This window comes from Tiliqua scincoides, chromosome 5, assembly GCF_035046505.1.
Source record: "Tiliqua scincoides isolate rTilSci1 chromosome 5, rTilSci1.hap2, whole genome shotgun sequence".
NCBI lineage: Eukaryota > Metazoa > Chordata > Lepidosauria > Squamata > Scincidae > Tiliqua > Tiliqua scincoides.
In genome coordinates, this window is record NC_089825.1 from 4,984,373 (window position 1) to 5,011,197 (window position 26,825).

At 47.0% G+C, this 26,825-nt stretch overlaps 1 protein-coding gene across 1 annotated transcript in view; it reads right to left on the reverse strand.

Moving 5' to 3' along the window:
• Positions 1 to 26,825, reverse strand: part of LOC136651646 (mitogen-activated protein kinase kinase kinase 3-like) — a 91,824-nt gene that overhangs the window by 10,034 nt on the left and 54,965 nt on the right. The window contains exons 4-12 of the mRNA XM_066628230.1: positions 15,869 to 15,912; positions 13,402 to 13,501; positions 10,886 to 10,999; positions 9,883 to 9,994; positions 5,318 to 5,451; positions 3,251 to 3,324; positions 2,952 to 3,019; positions 1,653 to 1,745; positions 395 to 592 (exon numbers count right to left, since the gene is read on the reverse strand). Coding sequence (XP_066484327.1) covers positions 395 to 592; positions 1,653 to 1,745; positions 2,952 to 3,019; positions 3,251 to 3,324; positions 5,318 to 5,451; positions 9,883 to 9,994; positions 10,886 to 10,999; positions 13,402 to 13,501; positions 15,869 to 15,912 — 937 coding nt within the window. The remainder of the gene's footprint in view (positions 1 to 394; positions 593 to 1,652; positions 1,746 to 2,951; positions 3,020 to 3,250; positions 3,325 to 5,317; positions 5,452 to 9,882; positions 9,995 to 10,885; positions 11,000 to 13,401; positions 13,502 to 15,868; positions 15,913 to 26,825) is intronic.

The following is a 26,825-nucleotide window of genomic DNA, read 5'->3' on the forward strand; positions in this document are numbered from 1 at the left end:
GACAACAGTGGGTCCGAGGCAGTTTACAATATACATTAAATAAAAACAATAAAAGACACAATGCCATAATGTTTTTTTTTTAAAAAATACCCTAAATGCATACACAATACAAAGACGTAAGAAACAAAAAATGCAGTCACAGCAGATAATAATGATAAAAGCATCCTTCAGGCGCCTCTAAATTCAGCTGCAGACAGCTGTCCAGTACGCTTAGGATGCAGCGGGCACCATTTTGGTTCTGCTGCTCCTCTCAGTGCCGGGCAGCTATTGACTGGCCTGCCCACCACTAAGAAAGCATGTTCACAAGTCCCGTCATACATTCATGTGGCCAACTGATGCATGCAGCAAGTGCACGTGAATCTACACTACAGCAGCTCACTGGGAAGTAACTTACTGTTCCTTGTCTTGGTAGGAGAAGAACCAAAGCCCTGGAAGATTTTGTCACAGTTGTGCCACCACTTGTGGCCCCCACGTTCCTCGTACCGCAAAGTGACCAGCTTGCTGTCTCCATTATAGCTTTTCGTCCGGCTGGACGGCACAAGCTGTAACAGGTTCTCTGGAGGAATGTAACTCCTGGGGAAGGTTCTTCGGCCTTTGAGAGCCACAGAGGGACGAGAAAGGAAACAAGAAAGGAATGACTTAATGAATGGGTGCAGAGCACTGAATGTGCCAAATGAACTTTACCTGAGGTCCTCTGCGCAAATGTGGTCTCCTGAACCCACAACATGCACACATGGACTTTAACTGGATCCCAGTTTACAGCTACAGATAGCCTACTTGCTTGGATCCCTGCAATGACCCAGGTGATGACCTGGCTTTGGCTTTTTCCAGTTGCATGAGTCACATGGGATTGTCTTACTACTTCAGTTCCTTGTCTCCCTAAGGCAGCGATGGTTGACATTTTTCTTCTCAAGGCACACTGACCTCTATGGTCTTCTCTATGGTCTTTGCCTCTTGTGATATCAGTTCTGGCTTCTGGAAGACTCTTCTGGGTTCTGCGGCTCTGTTTCTAGGGTAAAAGTCTGTAATAACAAATTGTTGCTCCTCTGCCGGCAGAGGAAGAGGGACAGACAATTCGTTACTATCGGCAGTTGCTCTAGAAACAAAGCCAGAGTTTTTCAGCTATTTTGAACTACTCTGCTCCATACACCTGCAGCACACCTGGGGACCTTCTGCTGTACACCAACATGCCATGGCACACAGGCTGAAAACTGCTATCTAAAGACATGCCTGGAGCTCCTCTTATTCATTTGGTCACTCATTGTAAAGCAGATCAGGGATGGTCAGTTGTGGTCCCGGAAACATTTTCATCTGGCCCCTCTGTGGTTCATCAAAGTTTGATCCAAATATGTTCAACAGGGACTACATTATGCATATGTACATATAATGAAAATAATTAAGTCAATCTCTGTCTGGCCAATGGATGAGGACCACTTCAGAGCCCTCTCCTTCCCTCAAGCTTGTACCTGTCCTTCAGGGCACTGATGCCCTCCAAGGAAGGTCTCTCCCACAACAGGAGAACCCTTGCACTAGGCTCAGCTCTCCTGAGTCCAACTTCAGTGCATAATCTCTGGTTCATTTGCCAGCAAGCTACCCAGCACCATTTGCCCCGACCATTTGCCCCTCGTCACCCATGCATTTAACAGGCTCACCATCACTGTAGTCCTTCCGACTCTGGGAGAGATGATACTGTCTTGGGAAGGTCCCTCCTTTCCCAAATCTGTCACAAAATGGGATGTCAAAATCTGACAAGGGACAGAAGCAAAGTTTTTAAAAAAAACAAAACACCTTTTTCCTGATTTCCAATAAAATCCAAGATGACAGGACCAAATTCAAAATGGTAAGTGCCGAACAGGCCACTGAATAGGCCTAGAGAGGGAGCCACTGAATAAATTTCCGTTCAAATTCAGGCGCGTGGGAGAGGCTGCGGGAAGAGGGGCACGGAAAACAAGAGTGCTATGAAGGTGGCCCCTGTACCTTTGGAAGAATTACTCAGCCTCCCCAACGTGCTGAAATCTGCACTCTGTTTTTGCCACCAGAGCCCTCCCTCCTCACATCAGCCAGTAGTCAGTGGCTACTTGTAGACAGTGGCGTACCTAAAGGGAGTACAAAGCACCAGGTTTTGCAGGGAGCCTCACCATGGCTTTTGCCTTTTGCTCTCACCACCGGGAATGGCTCCGGGGAGGGGGGGCGCTTGCATGCTACAGTGAGACTCCCTGCAAAAATTCGTGCTTTGCACCCCCTCTAGCTACGCCACTGCTTGTAGACGACTTCAGCTGGAGCATTTCAACAGCGTTTCTCTAACACTCCTGTTTGGAAGCATGAATGTTGTAAGGCTCAAATAAACAGCAAGGAAGAGGCTGCCATGCGAGCTGTGCATTTGAGGCTGCGGGTGAGCAGCCTTTGAAAGGGAAACTCAAGCACTGCAACCTGGGCAAAGTTTTCAAGCTTCCCAGATCGGCCGAACATTATTTGAAGCTCAGTTTCCGTGGCTTGGCCCAGCACCACCACATCAGGCCAAACATTGTCTTTTCATCCTCTGGGCCCCCTGCCAGGTATTCATTTTTAATAACAGAGGTCACTGCGTTATGATGAATTTTTCCATGATTTCACAGACTGGGCATGTAGGCTCAGCAAAGGCTTCAACCCAAGAAACATCTCTGCAAGCTACTTGTCCGGTTTTGCAGTTATCCATCTTATGGGCACTCTCTGCCCCATGGGTCAATCTCTGGGCTCACTAGTACGGCACTGCAACTGCTTGCTTTACCCAGGGCTGTTGATTTTAGCTCTCAGATTGAACCTTAAACAAGGGTTGATGCACTAAACATGGAAAGAAATTATTGCATGGGGGGACTTTTCACTGTGGGGGATCCAAGGTTCCAGTGAACCGAGTTTCTCAGGAGGCCCTGAGACATCTTTCTTGGAAAGACTGAACGAAAAAAAATCCTTACCAAGACTATCCAGGCTGTCTTTGACTTGGCTTTTCCTTCTTGGCACAGGTGTTTGGTTAAAGGGTGGGCTACATGAAGAAGGAAAAGAAATGCCATATGAGACCCACTCGGTGATTTGGAGACATTTATCCTGTCCCAGTCTCACCAACCTCACAGGGCTCTTCTGAGGATGGGATAGGTAGGCAGGTGAGAACCATAAACCCCAAGTTCTTTGGGGTGGGATAACATGTAATATATAAAACAGTACAAATAAAACATGCTTCACTTTATCTCTGTGTATGATCTCTGGTCTGATTTACCTGTCTATAGATCTATCCAGGGATTGGCAACTTCCAGAGAGAGAGTTGTCTGGACTGATAAAGGGGTCCAACATCTTTAGAGAAGCAAGAAGAGAAAAGAAAAGAGGAAAGAAAAGAGACATTCATAACGAGGACAATTAAAATCCATTTCTGGCAGAGGTATAATGCACATCTGTGCATGGCCGGTGCCAAAACTCACCCCGAGTGCTTTTTGATTTCATTGTTGTGATTTAAATACATATTAAAGAATGCAACCTCATCATGGAAATACTGACTGAACCCTTCCACTCTGGCTCCTTGGCTTACAAGCAAGAGCAGCAGCTTAGGGACTTGGCAAAGAATGGGGGAGCTCCCTCACTCTCTCCCTGGCCTCTATCGCACGACTCCTTGGCTCTGTGTAAAAATACTTGCTCTTACATGCACTGCTCTTCTGCATGACGCATGGTGGTTTCAAACACTCAGAATGTACTGACAGACAGGCAGTGGCATAGCTACGAGGGGGCAGTGCGGTAAGTACTACAGGGGCCGCAATGCGCAGCGTGAGCGGCCCTTCCCACTCACTCCCTGGAATGGCTCCAACAGAGTGGGAGGGACTGCTTACAAGGCACAGTGCAGTGCCTGCAGTACTTACTGCACTGCCCCCCTTGTAGCTATGCCATTGTAAACAGGGCCAGAATAGCATTGCTCCTCACCAACTGCCCTCCTGCCAAGTAGGCCCTGATTTCCTTCACCATCTGGGCTTCTGGTTGGAGTAGGGAACTCTAGGCCATTCTAGCCAGGAGTTCCTCCCGACCTGGGAAATCAGGTGATGCTGGAATGTCAATCAGGGATATGGGATGTGGACTTGCAGATCTGTTGGCTTCCCTCAGTCTGAACAGCATGGCTGGGGGAGGTGACCTAGGGTGCAATCCTAACCCACTTTCCAGCATAGGCATAGCTGTGCCAGTGGGGCATGCGCTGCATCCTGCAGTTGGGGGGGGCAGTCATAGAGGCCTCCTCAAGGAAGGGCAATGGTTGGCAACCTTCAGTCTCGAAAGACTATGGTATAAGCCTACAGCACCTGGTATTCCCAGGCAGTCTCCCATCAAAGTACTAATCAGGCCTGACTCTGCTTAGCTTCCGAGATCAGACGAGATCTTACCCATGTTGCATTGCCCTTATGTTGGTGCTGAAAAGTGGGTTAGGATTGCACTCCTAGTCTTGCACAGGCACCTCCAGCCCTCCTGCATGTCTCCTATGGTTGGCAACCTTCAGTCTCGAAAGACTATGGTATAAGCCTACAGCACCTGGTATTCCCTGGCGGTCTTCCATCCAAGTATTAACCAGGCCTGACCCTGCTTAGCCACTAACCAGCTTTTCAGGCTGCAGCTTACCTTCAGCCTGGCTGCTCCTGAGGAACCTGCCCCGGTCTATAAGTTAAATGCTGGGCTGCCCCTCTGGCATGGGGCTCCAAGAGCCAATTCAAACATGCAGAAGTAATACACAAACCAGTTCCTCCTGGAATCGGTGGCATAGCTGGAGGGGGGCGGCGCACTCAGCCTGGCAGAGCACTCAGCTGTACGGCTCCCTTTTGCCCCCCCACCGGGAATGGCTCCGAAGGGAGGGGCCACTCTCCCACCTCTCTGCCAGGCTGAGTGCTCCGTGCCCGCTCCAGCTACGCCACCTCCTGGAACATACCACTAAAGAAAGGGTTTGCCTTGGCACAGCAGAAAACAACCTCTTAGGATGTAAGGCTGGAAGGTAAGAGATCTTCTGTTCATGAGGACCTAATTTGGTCAGAAGTCAAAGGCTTTTTAATCCAGTATGATATGTGTCCCCCACTTTCTAGCTATGACTGGCTCCCAAAGCAGCCTGCAATTTGAATCCACAGAAACCACCACCATCATCATCAGTATTTATATATCGCTTTTGAACAAAAAGTTCTCAACAAAAAGCAGTACAAATGTACCATAGAATTAGAGAGATGTTGGTGTGAGAGGGGGAGTCTCTTCTGGCCCCTGGCGGTGCAATCCAAGCTCTTGCCTCCAGGAGTGGGCAAAAGGAGCTGAGCTTTCAGTGGCAACTTACATTTTGGTCCATCATCTCAGGGATGAACTCCCCTTCGCTGTTGATGCTGGTGTAGGAGCCCTGACGGGCGATTTGTTGCTGCTCTTCTGGAACACTTCCCGGGGGTGGGGAGCTCCGGCCTGTGTGAAGGGAGCCTGCAAGACAGAGAAAGCGCTGGAGAGAGACCAATAAGACAAGTGCACACCCCAACCATGATCTTACCACTCTTCACAGCTAAGTGTACCCCAATCTTTTGTCTGCTGTACCAAACAAAACAAGTGTGTAAAATCAGCGGCAGTGTAAAAAGACACACACACCCAAATTTGTATATGCCTGCCTTGTGCAAGATACTTGAGTCACCGGGACATGGGAAGCTGCGCTCTACAGAGCCAGACCATCTCACTGCATATGGTCTTGTTTTGTTGGGCATCAGTTCTGTCTCCAGGATCTTCAGGCAGAGATTCCTTCCCAAATTCCTACCTGAGATCCTTCCTCTAGAGACTACGTGCAACATACATTTTCCCTGGGCTCACAGCAGAGAGGAGACAGGCGGGCACGTGAAAATAATTGACACCACCCTACCGATATTTATCAGACATGGGATCACAGGTGCTTGAGTACCAATACATAGTGAATAATCAACAGTAGTTATTTTACTATCCTGCAGCGACACCAGGAACTAGGTCTGCTACCGCAATACATAAATCTTAGACGGCTCATCAATTACATTTGCACACAGATGCATGGGGCAAAAAAAAAAAAATTAGTTCTAAAGCAAGAGGTGAACTACTTTTCTTTTTAGGGGATGTGTAAGCAATTGGTAAGTAACATAATCTTGGAAGAGGCAGACCCTTCCTGGGGAGATGAGTAAGGTAGGAAACTATCTCTTTGAAGGTGGTACAGTACTTTGCTAGCTGCCATTAAAAAAAACTTTTTCCATTATACATAAATGTACTTTTAATCTGCTGTGGTCAATTTGGGGCATCTTTCTGGTCAATAAAAAGTATTTAACGGATTAAATATTGCAACCCTACTTTCATCAACAGCCTTAATAATCTGGCTTTACACTAAAAGTTCAGCTCTAGGAATGTAATTCTCAAGAGGCTCAAGAAAGCAGAGCTAGGCTTTTCACAGAGGACACGGAACAGAATCAAGCTAGGCTTTCCCAAGCTTTGGGGCAGGGGTGCCCAAACCCCGTCCCTGAGGCCACTTGTGGCCTTTAAGGACTCCCAATCCGGCCCACTGGGAGCTCCCAGTCTCCAATGAGCTCTGACCCTCCGGAGTCTTGCTGGAGCCCATGCTGGCCCGATACAACTGCTCTCAGTGTGATGGCCAAGTGTTTGACCTCTCGTGTGAGCTGTGGGGTGAGGGCTCCCTCCACTGCTTGTTGCTTCACGTCTGTGATGCAGCAGCGGCAACAAAGGAAAGGCTTGCCTTGCTTTGTGCAAGGTCTTTTATAGGCCATGAGCTATCGCAAGTCCTTCATTCATTCATTCCACCTTGCATGTATTCATTTATGTAAATGTATTCAAATTTGAAATGTACATTAACTTTTTTTCCCTGTGTTTTCTCTGACACAGTGTCAGAGAGATGATGTGGCCCTCCTGCCAAAAAGTTTAGACCCCCCTGCTTTGGGGTAATGTTTAAAGTACAGCACGTTTCAAGCAGATCAGAGAACACAGAGAGGCTGCCATTCCCTGATGGCACATGCCAGGGCCCTTTCATGTTCCTTTCTACTACGTTATTTTTCAGGAATTTTCATATGCAGCCCATGCAGAAAAGCCTGCCGTGTAGAGCCAAATCTATTGTGACCTTGCATGGCCTGGCTGTGACCAAAAAAAAGCACATGCAGACACCCGGCTTGATTCCTTTCCTCTTTCTCTAGAATTCACTACATCCATAAGCTGCTCATCAGTTAAGTGTCCATGGGAGATCCAGCAATATTGGTAGAGAGGGGTGGTAGTGCTGGTTGCCACAAGGACCCTTGATCGTTAACGGCCAGGCAGAACAGGTAGGGAGCCGGGATGGTATAATTGTTCAAGTGCTGAACATAGAGCTGGAGATCCAGGTTCAAATCCCCACTCAGCCACGAAGCTTCTTGGGTGACTTTGGGCTAGTTTCTCATAGGGTTGTTGTGAGGACAACAAGAGAGAAGAAATTACATACACCACCCTGAGCTCCTGAAGGAAGGGCTTTATAAAAACGTGATACGTGAATAATTAAATAAAAACTATCCACAGCTTCTGATGTCAATGGCTGAAGGACAGTTTCAGCTCTGAGCAGATGCTGACACAAGGGGGGGGGGTGAACCAGTGAAAGCCTTCCATGGGGATTTAACCCTTTAAAACCATGGACGTTTGCCAGAAAAAGAGGCTGCTGGCATCTAATGTATATTATCCTTTGCTCTTAAGTGACACTGATCCAGCTGACTAGGGAGAAGGTCTTGCCCAGATAGGGCAGGGGTGGGCAGTATGTATAGTCATCATCAAGTCAACCCTTCAGCTCCAGTTGCACAAGTGGAGGTCTCTACACACCCAAACAAGGGGCTAAATTAGGCTCAGGTTATTCATAAAACATTGCCTGCAATTCCAAAACTGTTGTGCGTACTTAAGTTTGGTTTACTACCCCCCCATCCCTAAATTGGACTTATTTGTAAATGTTTGCCATACTGAACAAGTACGAACAAGGCTTGAGATTCTGCACAGAAATCTTCAAATTCTGCAGTTGGATTATCTCTAATACACAAGACCTTTTCCCCTGTCAACACAATTGGAAGAGCATTTTCCCCCCTCTTATAATTGGGACATTGCTTTACATAAGAACATAAGAACAGCCCCACTGGATCAGGCCAGAGGCCCATCTAGTCCAGCTTCCTGTATCTCACAGCGGCCCACCAAATGCCCCAGGGAGCACACCAGATAACAAGAGACCTCATCCTGGTGCCCTCCCCTGCATCTGGCATTCTGACATAACCCATTTCTAAAATCAGGAGGTTGCGCATACACATCATGGCTTGCACCCCGTAATGGATTTTTCCTTCAGAAAAATGTGCCCAATCCCCTTTTAAAGGCGTCTAGGCTAGACGCCAGCACCACATCCTGTGGCAAGGAGTTCCACAGGCCGACCACACGCTGAGTAAAGAAATATTTTCTTTTGTCTGTCCTCACTCAATTTGAGTGGATGTCCCCTGGTTCTGGTATTATGTGAGAGTGTAAAAAGCATCTCCCTATCCACTCTGTCCATCCCCTGCATAATTTTGTATCTTTCTTTGTTTTAAAGAAAACACAGTTTTGGTTTTCAAGATTTTGCAGGAGCCCCAAATGCAGTGTTGGAGGCTGCCTCTCAGAATCATAGCTGCAGTTGATGTCACTACCCCAAATGGCTCTGACGGTGAGCAGGAGGGGTCACTTACATGGCCCGTTGCGGAGCCTGCAGTACTTACCACGACACCCTCCCCCTGGCTAGATTACTTCACAGCTCTTGACAACTCTTCCTTCCTTCCTGTTGTGTAGAATTCATGCTCCATTGTAGACTAAACTGCAGCCCTCCCATTAACTCTGTTCTGCGCACTGCACAGGAGAATTACAGTTCCTTCCAACCACAAGCTCACAGGAACTCCAAATTCCATTGGTTTATTGGTGTAACAAATGGGAGAACATGGGATGGCAATTCAAAGCAAAGCAACAAAAATTTTGTTGCTAATTTTGTTCGAGTCCAAAGTACATCTGCAGAAACTCAATGTTACAGCAGACCAGCACATTTTGTTTTGGAAACAACCAGCCACGTCCTCCCAGAATTCTGGGCAAATGCTCAACAGCCGTGTAAGGCAGAGGAAAGCCTTGACATGCTTTTGGTGTGCCTCCTGTCAGGACAGGAATTGGATTGACATCTGGCAACCCCCACCCCCAAGCAAGGGTCTGGAGCAAGCAGTTCTGCACCTGTCCAATACAAAGGGGCAGCCTTGCTGTCATGACCCAACACTTCTGGGAGAGTGTCTCCCACACACTGGTCTATTCATCACAACCAGACCCAGAGAACGTGTTCTCCACCCCATAAGAAGAGCTTTGCTGGATCAGGCCAAAAGCCCATCTAGTCCAGCCTCCTGTATCTCACAGTGGCCCACCAGATGCCTCTTAGAGCACACAAGACAGCAAGAGACCTGTATCCTGGTGCCCTCCCTTGCACCTGGCATTCTGCTCAAATCAGGAGGTTGCATATACCCACAATGGCTTGCAACTTGCGATGGACTTTTCCTCCAGAAATTTGTCCAATTTCCTTTCAAAGGCATCCAGGCCAGATGCCATCACCACATGCTGTGGCAAGGAGTTCCACAGACTCACACTGGGAACCCCAGATCTCTATCCAAACAAACATGAAGCAAAATAACACCATGCCCATCTTGGCTATTATTTTGCACCATTTTTCAATGCACGTTTTTGTTTTTATCAACTGGTTGTTAGCTGCCTTGGGCAGAACCACTCAAGAAAGGCAGGGCATGAAATCCATATTCATATATTTATAACAGTTGAGACTGGAGGTGGCCCTTACCATGTAGAGAGAAGAGGCGCTGCCTGCCTCACACTGACCTGTCGAGTGCTTGCGTGTCCTCTCAGCGTCTTTGTACAGGGACCCCAAGATGTCTCCCATGGACTTGGATATTCTCATCTCGTGCTGTTTGCTGTTGTTGGGCTGGAGAGACTAGACAAAGACAGCACAAAAGGAGTTGGAGGTATTCCTCTGCACAGGGAAGGAGGGTTCAAATAAGAACATAAGAAGAGTCCCATTGGATCAGGCCAAAGGCCCATCTAGTCCAGCTTCCTGTATCTCACAGTGGCCCACCAAATGCTTCAGGAAGCTCACAAGACAGCAAGACACAACCTGTGTCCTGGTACCTCCTCTGCATTTGGCACTCTGAGGCAGCCTACCTCTAAAACCAGGAGATTGCACATACCTTGTAACCTATGACAGACTTTTCATCCAGAAATTTGTCCAATTCCCTCTTAAAGGCATCTAGGCAAGGTGCCACCACTACTTCCTGTGGCAAGGAGTTCCACAGACTAATTACACGCTGGGTAAAGAAATATTTTCTTTTGTCTGTCCGAACTCTCTCACCACTCAATTTTAGTGGATGTCCCCTGGTTCTGGTGCTATGTGAGAGGGAACAGAGCACCTCTCTATCCACTCCATTCCAGTATTCCTTGACACTCTGAGATAGTGATTTTCAACAGGTGTGCCGCGTCACATTGCTGCCCTGCAAAAGGTGTGCAGGTGTGCCGCAGGAGTTTGGAGCACAACAGTTGAAAATGGCTGAAACACACAGTTTGGGGTTCTGCAGCTGTGTTTCTAGAGCAACTGTCTGGAGTAATGAATTGCCTGTCCCTTTTCCTCCGCCGGCAAAGCAGAGTCTTGGAAAATGAAAGGCTTCCCAAGCAGAGTGGGGTGAATAAACCACCAAAGGCAAATTCTAAGAGGATACTCTTATGACAAACTCACATAATTCAAACATACAAGTGTTTCTACTCCTTGAGACAATAATGCTGCGTTTTGCTTTGTACACAAATGAAGAAAAAAAAAATGTCCACAGCTCACATTTGTTTTCTTTGGAGTTTTCACAAACACTCTCAGGCTCTTCAGAGAAGGGCTGAGGTCCAAGTGTTCCACCGCTCGGTCCAAGTCTTCCTGGGATTTCAGGGGAATCAGGAGCTGGAAAAAAGGTTGAGCAAACACTGTTGATGCAGCTGAGTTACAAACAAGAGCAAACAGAGGAAACTGAGGAGCACTCGGGGGCTTGGGAACAGTGGGGAGGCAGGCAGGCAAACCCAGGACAGCATCAAGCAACTGGAGGCGCCTGGCGGAAAACAGAAACCAAACATCTGGGGGCTTTAACCTTTTCTTCCAAGATAGCATCCCCAAAGGAACCAAATAAAAGTTATCAAAACAAGTGCCTACAAAAGGAAAAGCACAAAAGCGTTGCTGACTCAGCCGGAGGGAAGACCTGAACAAAGGGGGAGGACTTAAAATATTTGGGAACCGGATCCCAATAGGTGATACCTCCCAACTGTGCGCAGACACAGAATGTCATCAGCCTTTATAAATGCGCCTAAACATTCTCTGCATTCTCTGCGGTCACTGGAGAGGGTCCTCTTGGTTGTACCGCCATCAAGGAAGGTTAGGGGGATAGCAGCCAGAAATACAGCCTCCTCGGTGGTGGTGCCTGTATTGTGGAATTCCCTCCCCTTTCAGTTGAGAACAGCTCCTTTACCGTTAACGTGCCGGCGAGGCCTGAAGGCTAAAAAAGTCCAGAAAGTGTTTGATGCCCGGTAGATGGCACGATGGCTGCTTTTTTAGTAATTGTTTTAGAACTGCGGGTTGTTATTGCTACTTTTTGGTGTTTGTGGTGCTGCTCTCTTCATTTGCCTATTTTAAAGTTTTTAAAAAGCTAGGGTAAGCTGTGACATGTTTAAATGTCACTTCTAGCTTGACCCCAATTCTTCCTTTGCAAGAGTGCAGCTTGGCTTACTTATTTGAGTCATTTGAAGTCATGGGCGGAAGCTTTGATGTGGATTGCTTGCCCTCTGCTTGTTGTTCATGGTAGGGATAGACATGTACCTTGATCTACGCTGGGAAAATGTCTTGGATATAGAACTTTACACTGTAGTGGAGCCTTAGGCCTGATGGCCTTTTGGTCCTTTTCAGCTGCAGGATTAAGTGGTTCTAATTTGCACAAACGAACAGCTGAGAAAACAATTCACCTGCCCTCCAATGCTACAAATTCCTCTTTCCAAAGAAAGTACAAGATCACACTTTGTCCTTGGATGTTTTCAACAGCCTCATCCTGTCCTACAATTTGGATCTGAGCTCTTGGAGCTATTCCATGACTGCCTCTATTACCACCCCAACCAAATCCACACCAGCCTTCCAAAATCTGCCTTGGCTTGAAATAAGATGTCCCACAGGCTCTCCAACCTTCCTTCCAGTCTCACAATGTTCCGCACACTCCCGTGTCTGGCTCCCGATACGCCACAAGATATTAGGTTGAAATGTCCTTCCATGTGTTATTCAGATTGGTCTTTGCCTTTTGCCTGAGCCTGGCAAGAAGGGTTTTGGCTCCACTTGCCAACTAGGCTGCTGGGTACATGGACATTCTCTACCAGACACTAGCCTAAATATAGACACACGTAAACCAGAGAGCTGGCTGGCAGGTTACACGCTCAGGAAACAGAGCGCAGCTTTCCTGCTGCCGGTAAACTGAATAGAGCAAAGCTAATGAGCCAGGGTGCCCGTGATGGGGAAAAAAAGATAAATTGTTTTGCTGAGTGCTGATTCATTGGTTTGTTCGTTCTTGCGCTAAGCTGTTATTTTTCAAAGCTTTGAACTAAGAATGCTGGAAAAAGTTCTAACATTTTTAAGAGTGGTAGAGAAAGTTTGGTGGCTCTATCGCTGCCTTCCAAACCAACTGATGTTTTTCTGATGAGCACTGAAAGGAGGAAAAGGCAAATGGTTCTGTAGGTTTTTGCATAGTTTGGTTTGAATGGGGGGGAGGGGGAAGGAGGCTGTAGTAAGTGTCTATTGGCTAGTGCTTGTGCAATCGCATACCTTTCCCCAAACCTTCCAGTAATTTTGCAGATGTTTTAAAATCTGTTTGTGTTGTTGATGAACGTTCAGAAGAATCTGAACATATAGCACTAGGTTGAATCATTGGTATATCTAGACCAGTACAGTCTAAGCTAAGAGCTACTCTCTGAGATTGCAAGCAGATTTCTTTTCCAGTTCTTTCCCCTGAGATCCTACTAACTAAAGGTGTCAAGGACTGAACATGGAACTTTTTATATGCAAAGGCTGTGCTCCGCTTCTGAACTGTGACCACCATCCAACCATGTGTCAATATATTAGAAAAGACTGCAGACTGTAGTTGTTTAAGAGTATATTTGGCTAGCATAGATAAGAGAAAGAAAGGCATTCTCAGCGAGATACCACCAAACCCATCCTTTTAAATCTTCCTTTCTACATATGTTTAAGAAAACATGTTAGACTCCTTGTTGGAAACGGCCTTAAGCTTCAGGAGAGGTAGATGCTTTTGGAAAGAAAGCAAGGACATACAGTACCTCATTGTTGGCATAGTGCAAGTCCATCATCTGCCCAAAAGCATCCATGACTTTCTGCAGAACTTCTTTGAACTTAACTGGCCTCTGGAACTGGATAATCCTGCAGGGATGTACATACATGCAATTTAAAATTCCTCTTCACTGAAGTTGTGCATGTTTCTTAGTGAACACAGTTTTTTTTTTCTGGAACTTTGCAGAACAGCAACATACAAAATGTTTAAAAGCAATAAACTACCAAAACAATGTCATAGAGGCCTGTCCCACTTCCTGCCAGTCAAACACAACCATGTTATTGAGACCAGCAGAGGAGTGAACCCTGACTCCCCTCCCATGTTCGTAGTCCTGAGCAGGCAGGAAAACTAGGAAGTTTATAGAGCTGGCAGGCTACCTCAGTGGCATCACCAGGTGGGGTGCAAGGGGTGCAGACCACACCGGGGGGGGCGATACCACTACTAACAAAAAAATTTTAAATCGATATTTTCAAATAATACCATCGTGTTATATATCATTGAATGCGTAATTTCATGCAAATGCTATGAAAGAATATCTCCATTCTGTCAAACGTCATATAGCCAAAAAACCAGTAGGGTGGGGCAATGGGGCATCACCACACCCATTGCCCAGGGTATTGCCCTGCCCACTGCATGGCAGTAGGTCCACCATGGGGGTGATGTGCTGGCCTCCTGTACTGGCTGATGCAAACCCTGGTGATGGCACTGGGCTACCTCTGTAGTGGGAGGACTCTGCTCAGTGAGCAGGATCATAAACTGTGTGGCCCTAGAGCCAGGTGACCAAATGGAATGGGGAATGGGTGGCTCCTGTGCCATTATAAAAGGAATTTCAGCAGGTCTGGCTTGTCAGGTAGGGTGAGAAAAGCTCTTCTGAAAGCTGGCTCAATTAAGAGATTAGTTCAAATCTACTGGTGTATTACCAGACATGCAATACAAGTGCCTTTGCAGGAAGTCAAAGGGTTGGATTGCAAATATTTCTTCTGCAAATATATCTGTCTTCTGCCTTCTCTCTGTGGTAAGGGTGATTTTTCAGGGGTTGCAGGGGACTGCAGAGAGAAGGGGGAAATCAGCAAAAAAATCACCCCCTCCCTTACACTTCAGTTTGCACAAGAGAAGAGATTTTTGCTGATTCTACCCCCATTTCACAGAAGCACCTTCTGTTCAGAGAAGAAATACTTGAAAGTGAAAGAACTTAGTTAATTAAGTAAAAATGAGCAATTATTAAGGTTGTCACCTGTTTAAATAAATCTTAGGTTGTGTAAGTGTGTGTGTGTTTTGATTAATTGATTAGAAATTTCTAATTTCTAATTTCTAAATTAGATTAGATTTTCTTTTGTGAAAACAACTCTATAAGAAGAAGGATGTTTTCTTTCCAGCTGGTGCAGGAATGCATTGCAGCAAGAATCATTTTAGAGAGAGACATTCCCCCTTCCCATCACCTAGGAGGGAACACCTCTTTAACGTAATACTTGCCACCTGCAATTTTTGTAAGTATTTGCACAAAAGTAATTTACAGTTACTGTTTGTTTAATTGGCAGCACCTTTTCAGTTGACCAGAATGCAATTGATTAACCTAGTCTACTAATCTATAGTACAAAAATGCAATCATACCAATTACTGCTGAAAAAAACCCTGCTGAGATATCGTTGTTTTTCATCAATTATGACTTCAAAATTTGTGTCATGTTTGAAACCAGGGTGAAAGTGACTTCAAAAAAGGAACAGGTTCAAAAGCCATTGGATGCCATGGAAGACCCAGGTTCAAGAGATGCATCCACACTCATATCAACTATCAGCTCAGGTCTGTCATGACTTACAAAAAGCATACAGCTGCCTCAGGCCAATTTTGATGGAGTAACATGCCGGTAGAGAGGCATGTGCCAGTTGGTGAATTCTGCAGAAGAGGAGTGCCAGCTGGTGAATTCCCCTGCAGGGCAGTGGGAAGGCTTTTTGAAGTGGGAGAAAGGCAGGGAGGGGGCAAAACTGGGTGGAGGAAGGATGGGCCAGAGGGTGGAGTGGGCCCAGGAGGGGGTGATGGTAGTGGCAGAGGCTGCCTCTGAATCCTAGCCCCCCTCTCAAGCCATGGAATCCGACACAGTCTCCTCAGATCCGAGTCCACACATCAGGGCTTCCAGTGTTCCACACAGCATAAGGGAACCAAAGTTCCCTTACCCTGAGGAGTCCTCCAGAAGCCCTACTGGCCCTGTGGGATACAGCGCTGGTGCTGCTAAACCACATGGCGCCAGGGCAGCTTAGGATTGGAATCTACTCTCCACATGTGCAGCAGCATAAAGACAACAGTAAAAGTATTAAAATTCTGCCTGGAGCACCAAACCTTTTCTTGTAAATCTTAACAACACAGGAGCATGAGACTGACTGGGAAGCAGCCAGCCCAACATGGAAGATAGCGTGGCCCGTTTGAGTTCATGAAGCACACCTAGGCACGCTGGGACATACCTCTTTTCTCCATCGTGTTCAAATTTGATCCTGGCATTCCGCAGCTAGGGAAGGAAGAATGAGAAAGACCCATTAAGCACTGAGATTCTGTTACACAGCGGTTAAGAGACTGAGCTACAAATCTCAACATCCCTGGCACAAATCCAACTCTGCCGTGAATTCACAGATGTCCCTAAACAAGCCACACTCCCTTAGCCCCAGCCCCTCCATCTCCAATACGGGAACAATATTAATGACCTGTTAACAGGAATATTAGAATATCAACCAACCGCTTGGAACACTCCAAGTCCTTCTGCAATAGGGATGAGATATGTCTGTGAAGCCTTCTACGCTGGAGAAGCAGAGGCATCCTCTGGATTTCCACACTGCCAAGGATTCTAGGAGGAGTGCCGGCCAAAGTTTCCAAGCATCCTAAGAGATGCAAATCACAAAGGCCAGCAGTACACCATTGGTTTGTGTGTGTGACTTATGCAATTGGCCCATTATCGTTTGCACATGTACATACTACCCTTCTCCAAGGAGCTCATGGTAGTGCATGGGGTTTCTCCCCTTCCTTTTACACTCTCAGACAAACCTGTGAGGTAGGCTATGCTTGTCAGATGTAGGGATGTTCTTGCAAGGAATTTCTGGGCCTTAACACCAAGTCAGTAGTGTAGCTAGACTGGTGCAAAACTGTAAGTAGTGCAGGCTTCCAACCACAAGTGTAAGCAGTCCCTCCTACTTGTCCTCGGAGCCATTCAGGCAGCAATAGTACCGATCTAGCTACACTACTGCACCAACATTCTGCAAATTGGCCGTTGACAAAAACCTGCTTCCTGACACACTCTAGAATTGCAGTTCCTAACTGGGATGTGGGCACTCATTCAGCCTATTCTGTGCTACTGGTGCTGTAATGGAAGATCAGAAGATCATCAGGTGGATGATGTGGTGTTGACAGCGATTCCATGTTTTGACAGCTGGTTGACAGCTCTGGGAAGGGCAGGGCTGGCTCCACAGCTGTAATCAATCAAGGCCAATGGGACTCTGATGGACACCTGAGCTTCATTTGACCTTGATGGGACTTTGAATGGACATGGACTGAAGAGATGGCTCAGCTGAGCCTAATTTGGACTTAACAAGGTAGCTCACAGCTGAGCTGCATTTTGGATTATGAGACATCCAAGGATAAAAGGCAGCTTCAGAAGGACCAAAGGCTACCCTGACCCAGAGGGACACGCTACCTGACCTGATGACTTGGACTGTGAGTTGGCAATCTGCATTTATTGGACTGGGACCTGACTCTGACTTTTGCTTGCTGCACTTGTGAGTTTAACAAGGGAAACTAATCAGCCTTAAGCGGGCACAAGGTCCAGAGGGGAGGAGCTGTGGCAAGACAGGTGCTAGCTGACTTCTTGCTTCTAGCTCAGGATGCTGACTTTGACCCTTATAGACTTGTACAGCCAGTGACATAAGGACCGACTCCCCCTATAGGAGTCCCCCAAACAACTGAAATCTACTTAGTAGGCTTTCACTGTTGGTGCAGAGTATCTGGCAGGCTCAAAGAGCAATAGCTGTAGAAGAAGGAATGTCAGGGTGGCAGCTCTAGAACTCTGAAACCTAAAGATATTAGGAGGAGACTTGCCTCTGTGTCATCTTTCTGTAGGGGTTGCAAGACTTCTAGCTCATTCCCAAAGCCGGTGATTGAAATCCATCTTCCATGTTTACTTAGTGGCATACAATGTTTACAATATTGCTTTTAATATATTTTCATTGTTCAGTGCAAACCCACTTTAGGCATTTGGATATAGCAGTATTCCTGAATTAGAGAATAAACTGTAATCCTGCCATTCTGCAAACTGGTCACTGACCAAAACCTGCTTCCTGACAAACCCTAGAGCTACAGTTTTTAAAGGGACATGGGCACATATTCAACCTATTCTGTTGACACAGAAGTGTCCTGATTTTGCCCTCAGTCCTATGGCACAGCTTGCAGGAAAGTGGGTGTATTTCTTATAGGCTGGTGTATGAAACTGGTCAACAAAATTCACTGGTTAGAGTGTCCTTGTGCCACTATAAATAGACTTTACATATATGCAAAAATAAATTACAACCTCATCTTTCTCTCCCTCCTCCCTTCCTTTCTTTTCAGCATGGAAAAAGTTTATCCCCTTGCTGGAGTAAGCACAGCTTGGAAAGATCAATCACACACTCCTTGTATCTAAAAGGGAGAATTCCTAGATGGGCGAGTAATTGATGCCTCTTCCTGAAAACGCTTCTTATCTTGCAGCTGAGCTTTCCCCAAAGCATGATCAGCACTTTCCAGGCTCCCATCCGATATATCTGCAAATATGTTGGTTCACTGGGAGAATCTGAGTTACATGGACAACAGAGATGTCACTGCTGGTTTTTAAAGACCGTATCCTTAACAGCGCAACCGTAACTTGTGCTGGAACAGGCAGCCTAGGAGGCCTGCACTGTATCCCCAGCAAGCTTGGGGCTGACTGCGGCTCAGCCTGAGGCAAAGAGAAACTATACCCCTTACCCAGGGTAAAGCGGCAGCAGTCCCAATGGGTCTACTTGGATCTGTACCACCTGATGAGGTGGCACAGATTCCAGCAGAACAGAGCAGCCCAAAACCGTGCTGCGCTGCCCAGAAACAGGGCTCGGATCCGGCATAACTGCTGGGTCCTGGCACCGCCTCCCGCTCCCCGCCTGTTCCCTGCCCTCCCCTTGCCCTGGAAGCCCTCCCTCCCGCCTCCTCCCCCCCCCGCAGACACCTGCACAGTGCAAACTCACCTGCTGCTACCTCCGCACCGTGGGCTAGCGCACCTCCATGCGGTGGCACTGCTTACGATCACAGAGGTGCAAACGTGCTTTACGGTACATTTGCGACCCTCCCGGGCTGCTGGCCCAGGGTGCAGTTCAGATTGGGCCCTTAGTGTCCGAACTGACTTTATAGATAACCTACAAAATGCCCACCAAATTTTGGAAATGGATGTGGCAGAGCCAGTGGCATAGCTAGAGGGGGTGTAAAACACTAAGTCTTGTAAGGAACCTCACTCTCGTGTGCAAGGGGGCCTTCTCCCTTCCCTTTGGAGCCATTCCATGCAGTGGGAGCAAAACAGAGGTGTATCTGTTGCACGCCGCAATGAGGCTCCCAGCAAGAGTTAGTGCTTTGCACCCCCTCTAGCTAGGCCACTGGGCAGGGCTGCACTGGTTGTTGTATACAATCATCCGACAGGGCCCTACTGAGGGTAGGTCACCAAAAAAATTGGACAAAAATCCGAATAGATGCCACTTAGAGAAAATAAGACACCAGGAATCTTAGGGCTTGCTTCACCCTGGCTGCAGAATGTGCAAATTAAAAAGGTGTGCACAGTATGTTGCACTGTCCCAGATATCAAGTACTAAGGCAGCAATTTCTCTCTCCCTTGCTCCATCCCAAAACAGGGCATTCTGAGAAAGATATTATTCAATTCCTTCTAGCAGGTGGTGTAGAGCATACAACCCTCTCAGTCGCACAGTTCCTAAATTTGAGTATTCTGGATCGAGCCAAGCTTTCTGTACCAAGTAATCACTGAGTAGGCTACATTCTGGCAAGATCTGCAGAGTAACTGATTGTTTCTGTCTTTTAAATAATTCATGTTTGTTTGTAAAATGTAATGTACGTTGTATCTGTGTGTACACATAGTTGGCAACCTTCAGTCTTGAAAGACTATGGTATCACGCTCTGAAAGGTGGTTCTGGAACAGCGTCTAGTGTGGCTGAAAAGGCCGATTCGGGAGTGACAATCCCTTCCACACTGGGAGCAAGTGCAGTCTGTCCCTGGTCTGTCTCCCTGGCTATGGGCCTTCCTTCTTTGCCTCTTTGCCTCAGACGGTTGGCCAAGTGTCTCTTCAAACTGGGAAAGGCCATGTTGCACAGCCTGCCTCCAAGCGGGCCGCTCAGAGGCCAGGGTTTCCCACTTGTTGAGGTCCACTCCTAAGGCCTTCAGATCCCTCTTGCAGATGTCCTTGTATCGCAGCTGTGGTCTACCTGTAGGGCGCTTTCCTTGCACGAGTTCTCCATAGAGGAGATCCTTTGGGATCCGGCCATCATCCATTCTCACGACATGACCGAGCCAACGCAGGCGTCTCTGTTTCAGTAGTGCATACATGCTAGGGATTCCAGCACGTTCCAGGACTGTGTTGTTTGAAACTTTGTCCTGCCAGGTGATGCCAAGAATACGTCGGAATATGTGTGTACACATAGGTGTGCACATATACATATATTTGTGTACTACTTAGGTTCATACTCTCTCTCTACGATTTCTGTACAGAGTCCTCACCTATCAAATGTTTATGCCTAATAAAGGTTTTGTTGACTGTTGACTGACTGAAAAAGGTGTGCGCAAAACATTCCAGAGGGTATCAAATGGATCTGTCCACTGCAGACAGACAGATCTGTCCGGTGGTGTACAGCGAACACAATCTGTTTTGCTGAGCAAAACAGAGACCCTCCAGATACAGTGCAGGGTGTTTGCTTTTTGCTGACCAAACCAGCTCTGTTTAGGAACAACTTGTTGCTGGAATTTGACAGATCCCTTGTTTAAAAAAGCCCCAGAAGAGCCTCAGAAGAGGGGAAAAATAATGACTGCATCCTTTTTCTTCTCTATGAACAATAACAACAACAGTGACCTCCGATGGCTGGTGGCCAAAGAAAACAGACCAGCTGCCTCACATAACAGCACTTGGCTGGTGGGGAAAGAAGCAGGAGTGAGCCAGCGGCTTTAGAAAAATTTTGCTAGGCTGAGGCAGCCCCCATAACTTGTAAAAACAAGTCTTTGAGAAAGAGGAGCCTAAGGCCCCGATCCTAACCAACTTTCCAGTGCTGATGCAGCTGGGTCATCGGGGCATGTACTGCATCCTGCGATGGGAGGGGAGTCACGGAGTCCTCCTGAAGGTAAGGGGACATTGTTCCCTTACCTCGGGGGCTGCATTGTTGGAAAGCTGGATTGCTGGAAAGTTGGATTCCAGTGGCGCTGGGAAGTTGAATATGATTGCGCCCTAATTATCTTCTTTGGGAAGGACAAACGAAACAACAAATCAGGTCAGTAGCATAGCAGGGGCGGTGGCGTGGTAAGTATTACAGGTGCAGCAACACGCCATGTCAGCAGCACCTCCCTCTTGCCGCCAAAGCCATTGTGGCAGCTACAGCAATGCCCAGGTAATGCTCACTGCCATCACTGCCCCAGTGGCTCAGACGGCAAGGAGGAGGGGCTGCTTACACAGTGTGTTGCGGTGACTCTAGTAGGCACCCCCTCCCGCTACACTGCTGGATCAGGCCACATATATTTTTCTTCAGCAGTCCTTCATGTTTGGAAATGAATGAATTCTTACGCAGCTGCCTTTGTGAAAGAGCCAGTTCCTATGATTCCATCACGTTTTTTTGACCAAGTTATTTTCCATACCTCCCTCCCCCCTCCTCCATCCTTGCATGGGACAATGAGGAAGGATGCAAGTGGCAGTTATATGGTTTTGGAGGAAATTGCAGAATGTGCATGAAACAAGAGCAAATGTAGCTGCCACACAAAACAGAATGCAACACAACTACTCTACAGAAAAAGAAGGAGTACGCATCCACACATTCACATCCCAGTATGAAAGTGTTCTGGATCACTTCCTTGGCCAGCAGCTTGTGGACTATCCTCTTGTTTTCTGCGAGCAGCATTGTGGAAGGGCTTGTGACCAGCATGCAACAGCCTTGCCAGAGAACGGCTTAAGTGGGTGTGTCATGGCCTAGATGCTGACACACAACAAGGCAATCAGCAATTTAGTAAGGCTGCCATCCAAGCTGGAACATCTTGTTTAAATGCAATAACATTCCAGCACTGGGCAAGGATGGCAGCTTCTTGAAGAAGATTCAGGAGGCTTGGGCACGGTCCAGAACTCCTCACCAATGTATGGTGGCAGAACCAATGTCTGTATGGATCAATGGAAGCTAATTTTCCACCACCCACTAGCAAGCCACCAACAACAAAACACTGTTATTGTTTTATTTGTAAGCCGCCTTGAGCACCCTTAGCGGGATAGAAAAGCGGGGTATAAATTCTATAAACACACACACACACATACCATGTTAGGGCCAATGGCATGGTTCCATAGTACCACACTTTTGAGGAGACAACAGCCAGTGTGGTCGAACCAAATGTAGTTCTGCACTACCTTGAGTTGCACAGACATGACCAACAAACAGGGCAAGTTAACCCCAAAAGAGGACTCTCCTGTGAGGTTAGGTGAGACGGTCACTTCAGGAAGGCCAGATTTTAGGGATGCAGCAGGACGGGAGAGAAACCGACCTGGGGCACAAGGCACAAACTAGTGCACCCAAACAGAAGTGAACAGAAACTGCACAAGAGCGCAGAGGGAGACTTTTGCAACCCCCATTTATTTCAATGGGGCTTAAGCAGGAGAATTTCCCAGTTCATTGTGCAATGCTGCCCACACTCAGTCAGGAGGGGAAGGGTACGAGCCACCACTGGTGCTTCTCTAGCACTTTCAGACATGCTACATTTATTCTCCATGACAAGCAGGCCTGAGAAGAGCACATCAGTGTGTGGGCAGGGAGACCAGAAGTCCTCTTTTTCAAGGACATGTCCTCTTTTTTAGCCTCATTTCCTGGACAAGAACTTTCTTTTCCCTGTGAACAGGCACCTACAAGCAGCGCAGAGCTTCCTTGTAGTTAATAAATTATATGTAATATAGTTTTACATTTAATAATAATATAGTGTTTAAATTTATCACATGAAAGTAATCGACAAGTGTTTTTAGCTTTTTTTGTTGTCATGTCCTACATTTTTCTTAGATTTCCTACATTTTAGGGTGCCTGGTCCTCTTTTGCGTTTATGACATCTAGTCACCCGGCGTGTGTGGGTGTATTTCTGGGTTTGGGTTCATTTCTGGGTGGAGAAAAGGCAGGCAAGACATGGGTGTCATGACACTTGTCACCACTTGGAAAGTATTCCCGGGTTTCTACCTTGCCCTGCTGGGAGAAGACTAATAAAGAACAGGTTCCTTAACGATGTATAAGTTTAGAATGCTGACAAAAGTTCACTAAAAGAACAGCCACCAAATTCTGGAAATGAGATTTACAAGAGTCTGCAGACGACACCAAACTTTTCCGAGTGGTGAAGACCAGAAGTGATTGTGAGGAGCTCCAGAAGGATCTCTCCAGACTGGCAGAATGGGCAGCAAAATGGCAGATGCGCTTCAATGTCAGTAAGTGTAAAGTCATGCACATTGGGGCAAAAAATCAAAACTTCACATATAGGCTGATGGGTTCTGAGCTGTCTGTGACAGATCAGGAGAGAGATCTTGGGGTGGTGGTGGACAGGTCGATGAAAGTGTCGACCCAATGTGCAGCGGCAGTGAAGAAGGCCAATTCTATGCTTGGGATCATTAGAAAAGGTATTGAGAACAAAACAGCTCATATTATAATGCCATTGTACAAATCAATGGTAAGGCCACACCTGGAGTATTGTGTCCAGTTCTGGTTGCTGCATCTCAAAAAGGATATAGTGGAAATGGAAAAGGTGCAAAAGAGGGCAACTAAAATGATTGCTGGGCTGGGGCACCTTCCTTATAAGGAAAGGCTACGGCATTTGGGCCTCTTCAGCCTAGAAAAGAGATGCCTGAGGGGGGACATGATTGAGACATACAAAATTATGCATGGGAAGGATAAAGTGGATAGAGAGATGCTCTTTACACTCTCACATAACAACAGAACCAGGGGACATCCACTCAAATTGAGTGTTGGCAGAGTTAGAACAGACAAAAGAAAATATTTCTTTACTCAGCATGTGGTTGATCTGTGGAACTCCTTGTCACAGGATGTGGTGACAGCATCTGGCCTGGATGCCTTTAAAAGGGGATTGGACAAGTTTCTGGAGGAAAAATCCATTACGGGTTACAAGCCATGATGTGTATGCGCAACCTCCTGATTTTAGAAATGGGCTCTGTCAGATGCAAGTGAGGGCACCAGGATGCAGGTCTCTTGTTATCAGGTGTGCTCCCTGGGGCATTTCGTGGGGCCGCTGTGAGATACAGGAAGCTGGACTAGATGGGCCTATGGTCTGATCCAGTGGGGCTGTTCTTATGTTCTTATGTTCTCATGTTTCAGTCAGATGGACCTTGTTCTCTACAGCAGCAGTTCTTAAACCCTTCAGTCTCTGAAGCCCATTACACTTCTAAATGGAGTCTTGGGGAGCCCAACAAGTTCATGTGTGGAGTCTCAGGAAGCCCCAGAGTGCTGGCACATGCGCAAAGTTGTACAGCACCAAGCCCAATGCTGAAAACTGGCAAAGACCTGGAACAGGAGGGGAATGAGGAAGAAGAGCCGTGAACATAGGTGCAGGAGGGATGGATGAGCAAACTGGTTCGGGACAGATGCCAGCCACTTATGGTGTGCTTGTGGAGCCCCTGAAAGGGTCTCAGGGAGACCCAGGGCTGCTAGGAGCGCACTTTGAGAAATGCTGCTGTATAGGATCAAGCTCAACCAAAACTGCAGGTTTTGTAGATGAAATCAGCTGTGCATAGCACTGACTGGCTGACAGCTGTGTGGTCACAGTCTTGCCACCCTCAAATTCCAGGAGCAGGGGGATTTGCCACTCCAAAATTTCCTTTTGAGAAGGGAATGTTCTTTTTCATTTTAAAATAAATGAGCATTAACATTGAATAAAAGCTGTGGCCCTTCAAAAAATCAAAACTAAAAAGGGAGACAGCTCACCTACATCATGGTGGGGAGGAGAGAAGACTTACAATTGAATCAGCATTGGAATCGCTGACAAGTACGTCTGTGGAGGGTGGGGGGAAAGCAGTCTCGCCCCCATGGGAGAAAAAACCATGGCAACGGACTGTTTTGATGGACATTTGTATCCACTCGAACATACATACACACACACACCAGAGGAGCTAGCAAATCTCTCCTTAACTTTCAATACAGATTTGAGAAAATCGGCTCTTCTGGCTGGTTTAAATTAAGAGAGATGTTGGAAAACTCAGAAAAATAATAACAAAATGTCTCTGAATTAAGTGAATCATGATCTCATGCAGCATTCCCTGAAGAAAAGACCGCTGTTTCTAATGAAATGCAGAGAGCGCTTTAAAGTTGAAGCACAACATACAGAAAACTCAAAGGCAGTGGCATAGCTAGAGGGGGTCCAAAGCACTACGTTTTGCAGGGAGCCTCACCACAGCATGCAAGCGGCCACTTTGCTTCCCCTTTGGAGCCATTCCAGGCAGTGACCAGGATGACTCTGAAGGGGAAGCAAACAGGCTGCTTGCATGCCGCAGTGAGGCTCCCTGCAAAACTTAGTGCTTTGCACCCCCTCTAGCTATGCCACTGAAAGGCTGCTGAAAAAACTCCACAGTCAGGGAATTAGAGGACAGGTCCTCTCCTGGATTGAGAACTGGTTGAAGACCAGAAAACAGAGTGGGTGTCAATGGGCAATTTTCACAATGGAGAGAAATGAAAAGCAGGGTGCCCCAAGGATCTGTCCTGGGACCGGTGCTTTTCAACGTCTTCAAAAATGACCTAGAGACCAGGGTGAGCAGTGAGGTGGTTAAGTTTGCAGACGACACCAAACTTTTCCGAGTGGTGAAGACCAGAAGTGATTGTGAGGAGCTCCAGAAGGATCTCTCCAAACTGGCAGAATTGGCAGCAAAATGGCAGATGTGCTTCAATGTAAGTAAGTGTAAAGTCATGCACATTGGGGCAAAAAATCAAAACTTCACATATAGGCTGATGGGTTCTGAGCTGTCTGTGACAGATCAGGAGAGAGATCTTGGGGTGGTGGTGGACAGGTCGATGAAAGTGTCAACCCAACGTGCAGCCACAGTGAAGAAGGCCAATTCTATGCTTGGGATCATTAGAAAAGGTATTGAGAACAAAATGGCTAATATTATAATGCCGTTATACAAATCGATGGTAAGGGCACACCTGGAGTATTGTGTCCAGTTCTGGTCGCCGCATCTCAAAAAGGACATAGTGAAAATGGAAAGGTGCAAAAGAGAGCGACTAAGATGATTACTGGGCTGGGGCACCTTCCTTATGAGGAAAGGCTACGGCATTTGGGCCTCTTCAGCCTAGAAAAGAGGTGCCTGAGGGGGGACATGATTGAGACATACAAAATTATGCATGGGAAGGATAAAGTGGATAGAGAGATGCTCTTTACACTCTCACATAACACCAGAACCAGGGGACATCCACTCAAATTGAGTGTTGGAAGAGTTTGGACAGACAAAAGAAAATATTTCTTTACTCAGTGTGTGGTTGATCTGTGGAACTCCTTGCCACAGGATGTGGTGATGGCATCTAACCTGGACGCCTTTAAAAGGGGATTGGACAAGTTTCTGGAGGAAAAATCCATTATGGTTTACAAGCCATGATCCGTATGTGCAACCTCCTGATTTTAGAAATGGGCTATGTATCAGAATGCCAGATGCAAGGGAGGGCACCAGGATGCAGGTCTCTTGTTATCAGGTGTGCTCCCTGGGGCATTTGGTGGGCTGCTGTGAGATACAGGAAGCTGGACTAGATGGGCCTATGGCCTGATCCAGCGGGGCTATTCTTATGTTCACTGCTGAAAAGAACTGAGCATTTTCAAAGAAGAGCCAGCCAGAGATGATGGAGAGAAGATGACAATCATGCTGGCGCATGTGATGTACTGTAGATAGCTAAAGGCTTGATGTTCAAAGAAAATGACTGGTTGTCAGGCCACCTTTATACCATCTTCTCCTTGGGCATGGACAACAGCTTGTCTCTGGAACATTAGGGACTGTCTGCAACTGGCCAGGTGGCACACAGGACCAAATGACATGTTACATGGAAAACTGTCTAATGATAACCCACCAGTCCTCTTAAAACATATCCTCAACAAGAACAGTAAGGCCACTTGGGGAGGGGGGTTGTCACCAGTGGAGAAGCCTGGCGTAGGGTGCTT